The sequence below is a fragment of the Gavialis gangeticus genome, unplaced genomic scaffold (genome assembly GCF_001723915.1).
Source record: "Gavialis gangeticus isolate Ggan-Ray unplaced genomic scaffold, GavGan_comp1, whole genome shotgun sequence".
In the NCBI taxonomy this organism is placed as follows: Eukaryota; Metazoa; Chordata; order Crocodylia; family Gavialidae; genus Gavialis; species Gavialis gangeticus.
In genome coordinates, this window is record NW_017729034.1 from 19,299,977 (window position 1) to 19,311,858 (window position 11,882).

The following is an 11,882-nucleotide window of genomic DNA, read 5'->3' on the forward strand; positions in this document are numbered from 1 at the left end:
TTCCCCCCCAGTTACAAGAACTCCAGGACCTTCTTCTGGTGACTAGCCAGGGACCCTGAAGATGAGTTCTTGTCCCCAGAAGGAAAGGTACTGGAGAAGATCTACCCATGCCACATGTAGGCACATACACAGGCCTCCAAGTTGAACCAGTTAACTCAGGGCAGGTGTTGGTAGCAGACATACATTCTTGCTCCCCACACCTCCTCCTCTCAATGAATGGCATGGGGTGTCAGCAGGGGTAGATTCAGAGAAGAGCAGTAGTGTGGCTGCATCCCCCTGCCTTTCACAGCATGGGAGCAGCAGCCAGAGAGCTTCAAATCCCAGAAGCAAAAGAAATCCTGCACCCCTGCTCAGTTTCCCCTCACTTGTCCTCCATGCACAGGGGCACCTCTCCTCCTGTTCTCCCTTTTCCAGCCTGCTGCTGCCGCTGTTTCTAGCTGACTCTGAGATGGGGATGGGCTCTAAAGTTATTACTGCCCTGCTCCAGCCAGGCTGCATGGAGCTCAGCTCAGCTGGGAACAGTGGAATTAGCAGGTTCCCCCTTCTTGCCTGGCCCCTCCTTCAGTGTTCCCCAACAGCCTAGGAGCAAAGGTATGGGGAGGGAACAGCTCCCCATGCAGCCACTTCCTGCAGCCCTCGCTGGAGCAGGACAGGAACACTTGGGACAGCAGGAGCACACCTCAAAATGCTGTGTGAGGTGAGGAAATAAGTAATCATGTGAGGTATAAGTAACCATCTCCTGGCCCTCTTGCATTGCTGTCCTTCCTTTTATCCTTTAGACTGGAATTCAGGGAGAACTCTAGTTAAAGGTCTTGCAGTAACCTCACTGGCTGTTTTGCAATATTGTAAGACGAGTGTATTCATTCATTTATATTTAATATAAATAAATAAATAAATAAATAAATAAATAAAGGGTAAGATTTTGGGGCCCTGTCTTCAAACACAAAGGTACAATGTCAAGCTGATTTTCAAAGGTTTATATAGCTGTTGGACTGAAAGGGCCCGTGTTAAGATTCCTGAGGGGTAAGCTCTCTCACTCCGCTACTGTCTTTCTGTGTGAACCTGGTCAAATCACACCATCCTTCAGTTCACAGAATTACACATTCACCAGTGTCACTGAAAAAAGCTGCATCAGAAACATTATCCTCATATACATAAAAGGCGACGAATCACATACTTATCTTCTGGCATGCTACCCAGCTGTAAACCATCCAAGGCCTGAATGGAGCTTGGCAAACTCAATGGTATTGTTTTGTGCAGGTGACTTGCTCGCATGGACCAGAAAATTTAGTGAGACTGAGAAATCCCTGGGGGAAAATTGAATGGAAAGGAGACTGGAGTGATAGGTGAGTTTAAAACTGGAAAGGTCTAGTGCCGGGCAGGGAGTGTTCGGATGGATGAAATGTTGCTGCCACCTGCAGGCATAAATTAATGATGACGCTGGCATTAATATAACAAACAGCTGCTTTTGTAGGCCCTCTGGTTTCAAAGCAAAGTGTTTATGGAGTGATTTTGCTCCATCAATCAGCACTAATGTAGTTCGGCTAATTTAGTTACTTCACTCATGCTGCTCCCAACCTCTACTTTTCCATTAATTTTATGTCAAAGGGAACATAATATGAACATTACATGATGATGAAATTGATGTGGTGTAGATTGCCAGCAAAGCTGCATGCAGAACAGCTAGAATTGTAAGGCGCACTTTGAAATCTAGTCTATTCTGTGCCATTTGCTCTTTGCAAGGGACCTGGCCAGGCTCTCTGTACCCTGCATAAATATTGGGGTTCTGAGATCTGAGTGGAGAATCCATCAAGGTCTTAGCAACTTGCGTTTTGGAGAGGGAAGAACCCCGCTGTTGCTATGTATGATGGAGCAGAAGGGCCAATTAGCAATGATGAGGAAACTGGTGGAAGGGCTGGTAGTTCACATAGACCTAGTGATTGGGAACCTCGCTTCTCCTCTTAGAGCTGTATGGGGTCAGGGGGGGAGCCAGTGACAGGAGTCGGGGGGGGCAGGGATCAGAGTGGCACTTGGGGAGGTGGCAGGAGATGTGGGGTTAGTGCTGCCTTGAGGGTTTAGTGCTGTTAGGGTTAGGTGCTGCTGAATTCATTGTTGCCACATCCCAGTGGTAACAGAATTTGGGGACACTGGGTAACATCAGGGGTTACTAGTAAATGTTACACCTATCATAAAGGTTGGCTACTGCTATCTGAAAGGTTATGGTAAGAATAGGAGTCACTGCCCCTCCACCACAGAGGAAGAATGACTGTTATTCCAGCCCCAAAACTGGAGTCACACTTATAAAGGGATTATAAGTGCTGTAGCCCTGCCTCATGTTAGGTTGTAGTAGATTCCTCCTTTGCTAGCGCCCACTTAACACCCTGAGTCAATCCAGTCTGACCAGGTTTTGTGGGGTGTAAAGAGCAATGAGGTGTTGGGAATGTGTGAGGCTTTCACCCTGTATTTAGAGAACCTTTCTTAAGTCTGTGTCTGTCACATAATTCAACCATACCGGCTGTCCATTTTGAAAGTCATAGTAAAGAACAAGAAGTAGTCTTGCCTTTTAAATAACTTCCAGCTGCCTCTTATATTATCCTATTTGTTAGGCAGAGTACTTTCTTATTATGCTTCCTTCTGCACAAAATTAACAAACTCAGTAGAGCCAGAATTCCATATTTGAAGCAACACATGGACACTAATGAGTTGCCCAGCATGTCTGAATCACTATGCAGAAACATTATAACTGCTCAGATGTGTTTTATGGGACCTATATTTCTAACAGGAACAAAGATATACTCCTTGCAGCTCAAGGGATAGGGGCCTATGCTTCTTGAAGGAGGGCTGAGAGTCTAATTCCTACTTTTGTTTTTGCATTTGGAGTAGTCACATGGCAGACAAGTGATGACTATAAAAGTGCTTGAAACAAAGATTTGATGTATGTTCTGAAGTGGGAATAAATTTTATAATTGAGCTCTGAATTAGACTTGCTGAATTTGAAACCAGATTTATTTAGTCATGACTTCAGAAATCAGATACCTTTTTTCTTTCCCTAGCTCAGGGAAATGGGACCTGCTCAGCCCTAAGGAGAAGATTTTGCTGCGGAAAAATAATGAAGATGGTGAATTCTGGTACGGGAGCTCTATGCAATTGATTTCCTCTTCCCTCTTACCTGTCTCTGAGGCCACAGCTGAAGCTGCAGCTAGCTTGTGTTTCTGCACTGCACTTTCTAGGATGAGATGGGTGCAACATGATTTACAACAACTTAAACTATATTCAGTATGAAGTAGGGGTCACCTAGTAGGGGTGCATGGGAGTGCTAGTATCACACAGACTGGATACTTCACCTCCCTCACGTTTTCAGCTTAAACTAGGACAAAGCTTTACTGAGATCTTCTTGAGTGTCACTCCCCTGCTTTCTGTTCATTTTTGCCAGCAGGTGGCAATGTTGTGGCCAGTTTCCTTTTACTGGTTCCTCTGCTTGGATTCTCATTTAATCTCCCTCTCTCTGCTGCTATTTTTTGCTGAACCTTTAGTCATTCATTTGCTACTGCTGCATGCTGTTGTTGGAGCAGACATTCATTTCCTCACTGTCTCATAAAATATGAACATTACCATATGCAACATGGGATGGTGCAGTGTCGGAGACACCCACTCCCTTTTTTAGCCATATGGACTCGTAAGCTGCTGACAAGACACCTCGTGGTTCTCTTTTCCCAGGATGTCTCTGCAAGATTTTAAGACCCATTTTGTAGAACTGATGATCTGTAAATTAACTCCAGACCTTGTGAGCCAGGAGGACGGAAAGAAGTGGATGTACTCTCAGCAAATTGGAAGATGGGTCAGGGGAAGCACAGCAGGAGGAAGGATGAAGCAGTATAATGGTGAGCAGCAGTTGGATCCCCTTTTAAGGGATCAGGGTTCAGGCTAAAGTTTTCTTGTATAATTTATGAACAGCACAGTTGGTTTACACAGAGATCACCTGGGTTCAAGACTAAGGGTTACACTTTCTTAGCAAAAATTCTAGACCTTTTAAAATACCTATAGGATAGCCAGGAGATTAATAAGTTTGTATCTGTTCCATCTTATTAGGCTCTACTATAACAGAAAGCCACTCACAGAGGAAGAAGGGTCTTACAGTGATGATAACACTAGACTGGGACTCAAGTAGGGTGGCCATCGAGGTACCTCAAGAATAGAGGACAGTTGCATTTAGAGCAACTGTCCCCATCACCATGAACAACGCCTGCTTCCCGAGACTGGGGTGGGGGGCACAGTGAGCTCCCACAGGTGGTAGTGTCGGCAGTGGGGGCATGGTGGCAGCGAGTGGGGAGCTCCCACAGGCAGCCGTGGCAATGTGGGTGGCAGGGGTGGGCCGAGCGGGGAGCTCCCGCAGGCGGCTGTGCAGGTGTAGGTGGGGGGGGGCGGTGCCAAGTGGTGAAAAATAGAGGACATAAAGGTGTCCATTTTCACATCAACAGAGGACAGAGGACCAGAAAATTGGACTGTCCTCTATAAAATCGGACAAATGGCCACCCTAGACTCAAGAGGTTTATGGTCAGTTCTGAGAGAGACTTTCCCTGTGGCATTGGGAATGCTGTTTAAGACTTGCCTTTTCAGAAATGCCTGTTGAAATCAATAGAAGCTCTGAGCATGATAGTTCTGCCTCACTGTCTTTTTTTAGATTGCAAGATTTTTCCAAGGCAGGGATGATCTCTTACTGCCTGGTTATGCAGTGTCTTGGTTAGTGGACCCCTGGGCATTACAAATAAACTGTTAAATGTCCCCAGCTAACTTAATCAAAAAATAACATTGCTCTTAATTAAATCTACAACAAAGTGTGCAAAGACTGAAGCACTGTGGCTGAGTACAGTAATTGGGTAGGTGGCCAAAGGACAACATTGATTGAAACTCCCTGAAATCAATGGAGTTACGTCAGGGATGAGTTTAGGCCCAAGACATAATGTTATGGGGAGGCACTATCAGATTTAAGGACACGTTCCAGGAAGTTCTCCTGGAAATAATGCAGCCCAGATGTTCTCTCACAGTCTGTACAGGGATTGCCTGCCCCGCCTCTTGCCCCTCCTCCCTCCCTCACCCCTGTCCCCACACTTAAAGAGTTTCTTTCTTGGATACTGTTACCAAAGTCCTCAGACCAAGCATCAAGGCAGTCTCATGCCTAGTCATTGTAGACATGGGGTGTCTACATGAGATGCTAACTGTGCAGTAACCTAATAACACTGCACAGTACTGTGCAGGGCAAAAACAGTGCTAATATGTTACTGCGCAGTAGTTTTGGGCTACTGCACGGTAAGCATCACTAAAAACCCATGCGCCAGCACTACTGCATAGTAGTGTGAGTTACTGTGCATGGATTTAGTACTTGGTTAACCAAGTACTGAACTTAATGCATAGTAACTATGGCACATTAATGAACATGTAGATGTGCCCAGGGTGTCTTACTTTTACTCTAGTCTTTGAGCAAATAATAAGAATGCACAGAGCAGCCAAACTTTTGGAAAGTGTAGGAAGGGGAAATTACAGTAGTAGGCAACAAAGAGCAAGGAGGAAGCAGCAAAGTTGCTGCAGAAGTGCCAACCTGTTATTTTTTCATAAGCCACATAACATTACTGACTCACCCAGCTCCTGTGGTTAGGTAATGACTTAGGCTCTCAGCTTTTATCTGAAAAAAGGGAAGCTCCCCCCCAGTTGCAGAGAATGGGAAAACTATAACCCTTTGAAGCCGCCAGGCAGCAGAAAGACAGGGACTATTTCACAACTATTTCTCTGTTCTGTGCCTTAGAGTGTGCAACCTGTGTGCCCCATCTCACATAGGTCAGGCTACAATTTAGCCAATTAGGATAAAAATAGTCTTTGCCAAATGAAGTGGGTGAAGCTGTGGTGGGACGCATCTGAACACAGCTCAGTCACTTAATTGGGTGAAAAACTTGTCTTCGGAGCCCAATGCAGGATAAAGGGCAATGTATTCTCTTTGCCTAGGGACAGGGCTGGTCCAAGGGTAATTGGTGCCCTAGGTGAACTGTGTACCTCAGCGCCCTCACCACTTCCATTATAGAGGAAAATAAGAAGTCTAGAATTAACTTTTACAGGAGAGCAGCCTGGAGACGGGCCCTAGCACTGACCCTGGCTCCGGCTCTGGCCCCACAGGGTGGGTGCACTGGGCAGGAATGAGGGGCACTGCTGGCCTGGGGGCAGGGACTGCAGGTCAGGAGTGAGGTGCACTAGCAGGGCTGGGGGCAGGGCTGGCCCAATGTGAAAGCCGTAGCTAGCCATGGCTGTTATTTAGAATGATGTTCCAGTTATTTTGTTCTGAATATAATTTTGGTGCCCCCCACAAATTTTGGCACCCTAGGCAATTGCTTAGTTCACCTAGTGGTTGGACTGGCCCTGCCTTGGTATGCCCTGGTTCTCTCACTGCCCTGTGCCTCCTTTTTGGGATCTGGGTTCTGTGCCAACTGGTGCCTTACATGGAGGCACAGGTTGGTGGAGGTCCCAGTGTGGGGGAGGGGCAAAGGGAGCAGAACCCGGGGAATCCCAAGTGCCCTGTGCCTCCATGCCAGGACCCATGCTGACCTATGATTTGTGTGAAACATGGGTCAGCATAGGTCCTGGCAAGGAGGTATAAGGCTGTGTGGGAAACAGGGAATTCCTGGTGCCCCGTGCCTCTACACTGAGATCTGCATTGGGTACCATGACAACCCATACTTCACAGAGAGGCATGGGTCAGCATGGGTTCCAGCATGGAGGCACAGATGCTGGGAATTACCCAGGTCCCATGCCTCCACACTGAGTTCCACATGGGTTTTTCACCCTTATGGAGATGCACCCGTGGGCAGGTGTCCAAAAGTGGGGAACCCCAACTTTTGCTGCTTAGAGAGTTACCCTGAGATTCCCTGAGGCACGTTTTTATAAGCAGGGAAACCTGGGCGGATGCTCCCAAGCATAGGCAACTGGTAGGGTGTGCATGGGGGTGCACATGCTCCCTCTGATGGGGCCAGTGCCTCCCTTGACAGCTGAAACTGAAGCTGTCAGCAGGGCTGGTGTCCCCCCCGACAGGGCCGCCACCATCGGTGGCTTCTGCGGGTACCCCCCCAGATTCAGGAGGCACCAGTTGCTCAAGTTCCCAAGGTTTGATACACCCAGTCCTTTACAGAAATGTATTTGCTCACCATTTTGCTCACCATTTGTGCTGCCATCAGAATAGCTTTTACAGCCTCATTCAGAACTTATGCTCTTGACTTGGACACAGGGATTGCAATGTAAATAATCATAACTAATTTAAAATTGAGACCTCGGAGTCTCAGAAGTCTGGGTTCCTGTTGTACCAGTGTTGTTTCATCTGTCCCAATTTGATACTGAGCATGTTTGTCCCTTGTGTCCATCCATTGACATGAATGGAGGCTCATGTTGTTTCTGCCTTTTGTGCAGCAGCTGATGTTGCGGTTTCCCTCCTGAACCAACACATCTCTCTCCTAGGCAGACCCCTCTGCTCTTTGTACTTTACAGCCTGAAGCTAAGCACATGGGAGCAAAATAACAAATTGCATGCTGGAACATGAAACTAAGTGTTATCTTGTTTTCCTTCTTAGGCACATTTTGGATGAATCCCCAGTATCGGCTGAAAGTTTTGCCAGGGGACAGCAGCAAATGCTCCCTGCGCTCCTGTAGTGTGCTGGTGTCCCTGATTCAGAAACACAGCAGCAAACATCGGAACCGGGTACCTCACCTCTACATTGGCTTTTTTGTCTATAAGGTGAGTGGAATCAGATCTACCATCTCAAAGAAAACTTGTCCTACCCAGCACAAGAGAGGTGTCCTGTTCTTTCAAAGCAAGTGAGGGTCTTCAGATCTCCAGAATTATACATCCCACAAAATCCAAAGGAGCCTGTTGCTTCCTCTCCTGGTCTGCTCATGCTTCCTATTGAACCAAAAAAAACCTGCTTACATCAAAAGGGTTGGGTCTTAATGGAGTTCATTCTCCTTGACTTTTTTATCAAGCCCTGGAAATGATCTCCTGTCAGGCTACAAGACATTAGAAGTGTTCCTTCTGACATAGCAAAAGGAACCATTGCTCAAGTTCTAGGAGCTCAAATTGTAGTAGAAGGGCTCTTGCTCAAGCTGTAGCAACTCATCTTTTTAGTGATGGGGTTTCTGGTTCAGTTCCTGCTGTATGGCATTTGATATCTTGGCCAGCACATGGGATGGGTGGCCCACAAGCTGTACTTCTCCCTGTGTACATTCTGAGGACATGAGGCCTGATTTTTTTCCAAGGTCATGAGCAGCCCCAGCTCCATACGAGCTTCAGCTGGAGTCACGGAGGGCTCAGCTCTTCTGCAAACTCAGCCCAGCATACTAATCACAGATCTCCAGTGGGGACATCATGCCTCTGCAGGGTCACACTAAGGGTAGCACAAAGATACTTGGATCTCACAAGCAGGAGACCCATCCCTCTCCCTCCATAGCTGATTCTATAGGAGCTGTACAGCTGACATGCTTTGCTATCAGCATGGACACTGAGAAATGTATTCTTGGCACAAACTGTACTTCCCTGAGTCCACTCAACCAAAAGCAGTCTCCTTTAATCTACGGAAAGCACTGACGCCTTTGTTGTCACACCTCTCCTCATAGAGCATAGCAAACAGATTGTAGGCAGCCTGGGAAAGACTTTCGAATGAAGGAATCGGGGCTTTTTTAAGTGAGAGATTCTAAACTTAATCCGCTTGGCTTCTTCCAGTTACTAGAGTACATCTGTGTTTGCTGTGAATTAAAGGACTCTGAGCTCGCAGTCTGATATACATTCTCTCTTTTTCTCTTTTCATTTAGGTGGGCCCAGAGGTAAGTGCCTTGCTCTCTTCTACTGGTTCTACAAAGGCACTGCATGAAGGGAAATGCAGATGTTATGCCACTGCTGATGGTGCTGGGATTGCCTTTGATTCTTGGCCAGTTGCTCTAGGACTAGCTTTAGAAAACATTAACAGAAATCACTGCAGGGATATGACTCAATTAATTTCAGGGGGATTATAGCTCATTTTAGTTTTATGGTCCTGACCCTGAGCTGGATTTGTGTCTGTGCTTTTAGCAGTTCAGTGCAGAGGAAGAGAGTAAGTGGCTTTATGCTACATTTATGGTCTCCTCTCAGTCTTGGGATCTGCCATGAACTGGGCTGGTCTTCACCAGGTGTCTCAGGGGAGTGCAATGTTCCCAGTATCTCACTGCTGGGAATTTTCTACGGAAAATGGTACAGGTGTTTTCTGCCACGTAGGTTCATCCAACATTTTTAGGAAGCTCTTAAAACTTTTCCCCATGAGGGACCCTGGAATCTGAGCTTAGGTCTGGAAGTTAAAAGCTGAGAGCTGAGTTCTGCCCTGATTTACACCTTTTGGCTGCAGAGCAGGCTCTGACTCGGCTCTGTACCTACCCCTTCATGGCCAATTAATGCTTCCAGAATGAGTGTCCCCATGAATTTGGATTGGCAATGAACTAACTTTAGTGGACAGTCCTTACAGTGCATTTACAATGTTAATTATCAGGACGGCAGCCTCAGATTCAGACGCTTTCTCAACTCTTTGAAGGTGCTGTCAAGAACAAGAGTGAGATTGTACTTGCTAACACACATGGGGCTGAGACTGATTATGAAAGCACAGAAGCACTGTGCTGTATCCATGCTAATGGGGAGACCAGGGCTGGTGGCAGCTGGGAGTTCAATTTCAGGTTTGTATTGAACGTCAAGATTAATACTGAGAGATGTAAAACCGAGAGCATTTTTTGAATTGGAACCACAATGAATCACAGTATTGACAGAAGCATAAAAGCCATGAATTTAATGTATGGTTCATGAAAAGGGGCAACCCCTGGGCCCCTGAAATGATAGATTGCTTCATTAGCATGAGAGAAACATGGCAAAAGCAGAGGAATAACATCTCCACAACCCAGTGAGAAAGTGAAAAGCCTGAACCATTTTGAGGAATGGCCAATATCAGGTGACTCCAGTATTCTTCACCAGTGGAAGTATTTGCTTTGTTTCTATCTTCATTGGAGCCATTAGTAGCACATATTAGATTCACTTGCATGTTTGCTCACTCTCTCTCCACTCTCTTATCCTTGCTAATACTCCTGGAGGATTACTGCCAAGTACAAGCTATTTGTAAGAGCAGAGTGCTGCTTTCTTGAGTAGATCCCAGGAATATTCAAGACATGCATTTATAGGGGCCTGGATATCGTACTCTGGACTAGGATCCCCAGGTGTAGGTGTCGCATAGGACCTATGGGACATGTAGGGTCCTATAAAGTCAGTACCACTTTCATATCTCTGGTACACCAGGGTACTGCTGGGCAAGACTAGAGATAGGAGGGAGTAAGCTGGGGACATAATACTCAATGCAGCAATGGATCCCAGGCTTCTTGGGGTAGCAAAGCAGCTAATACACATTCCTCAGAAAGCTGCTGGGACTTAGAACAGCTCCTGACTCCTGTTATTTCTGCTGGGGGCTGAAGTGCCTCCTGCAGCAGCCTATAATAAGCAGGTTGCAAAGGCAGGTGCTCCCTCCCCTTGCCAGGCCTATGCTGCTGTTCCCAGTGAGATCAGTTGCACTGCAGAACAGGCTCCAGAGGGATTTGGTGGAAGCTCTAATCACTTTGTTATTTCAAATCTGGACAATGTTTGGCAACCATTGATCCTTCTGGAGCATGGTGTATGCACTCAAGGTCACCCAGACCTTTGATACACATGCTTAGGCAGGAGTTTTGGTGGAACAGAGGCTGCCCAGATCTTCCATCTCTACTTTAGCCCACTGAGACAGAATCCGAAGGTCAGACTGAGTCCAGACATTTGGTGCCTCCATGGCTGTATTTGTATAAGTGTCCTGAAATTGAACCCAGGTCTCCAGTGTAGCAGACAAGGATTCTACCACTGAACCACAGGGGACTCCAAAACTGGCTAATCAAAATGCCTTATCAGGGCAACCCGAGACTGGTAAAAAGATGAAGGAGAGTAGATTTCTAATTCCTGTCTCCTTTGCTTGCAGTCTATAGAAACTGAAACATGCCTTTCATGTTTTCAACAGACTAAAACCAATGGGAATTGTGTTTTACATTTCTTGCCTTAACAGTACTATGAAAGCAACAGAAGGCTGCCTCCAGAATTTTTCACCAGAAACCAGGCTATGAACAAAGTCCATGTCTTCCTGAATGACCGGGAAGTGACTCGGGATTACCGACTGCGTCCTGGCTTCTACGTCATCATCCCGTCCACATTAGAACCTCATCAGGAGTCTGAGTTCATCTTGCGGGTCTTCTCGAGGAGACACACCCTTTGGTGAGAGGATGCCATTCCCTTGCTTGTAGCTTTTTTCCTGGTGCATGTTGCATCTTTCTGTTGTGGAGGGTGAAGTCATGTATCAATAACCGTGATCTTCTACCAGGAAGGTAAACATGGTAGACAGATTGTGTGCTGATACGCTGGATGCTGCTTTCCTATAGCTTAGGATAAATAAGTCCTCCAACTGCTACTGGTCTTACCCTTTTAAAGGAAGTCCAGCAGGAAAGGGCACTGAACCAAGAGCACCTGGAGTACCACCAAAACAATACCAAGAGTGACAGGGCACCAGGATATTCCCTCTCAAATTTCCCCCAGTTACTACCACTGATGCAGCTACAAGAATGATAGGATATCAAATGTGAGAAGCTTGGCTGGCAACACATCAGCAAACACAAGTGCTTTAATCATCATGTTGTGGAGGCCAGTCCTCAGCAGGGTTAGCTAACACAGCTGACTGCAGCCATTATGACATGATTGCTGCAATGGTGGGAAAGGATACAGCTGTTTTATGGGTGTATGGTGTAGTCCCTGTGAAGGAAGAGGAAAGT

The 11,882-nt window shown here is 46.5% G+C and overlaps 1 protein-coding gene across 1 annotated transcript in view; it reads left to right on the forward strand.

Annotated features, from left to right (window-relative positions):
* CAPN14 (calpain 14) overlaps nucleotides 1–11,882 on the forward strand; it is a 58,525-nt gene that overhangs the window by 19,987 nt on the left and 26,656 nt on the right. Inside the window, exons 7-12 of the mRNA XM_019527645.1 lie at nucleotides 1,261–1,346; nucleotides 3,054–3,128; nucleotides 3,718–3,881; nucleotides 7,607–7,770; nucleotides 8,841–8,852; nucleotides 11,126–11,331. Coding sequence (XP_019383190.1) covers nucleotides 1,261–1,346; nucleotides 3,054–3,128; nucleotides 3,718–3,881; nucleotides 7,607–7,770; nucleotides 8,841–8,852; nucleotides 11,126–11,331 — 707 coding nt within the window. The remainder of the gene's footprint in view (nucleotides 1–1,260; nucleotides 1,347–3,053; nucleotides 3,129–3,717; nucleotides 3,882–7,606; nucleotides 7,771–8,840; nucleotides 8,853–11,125; nucleotides 11,332–11,882) is intronic.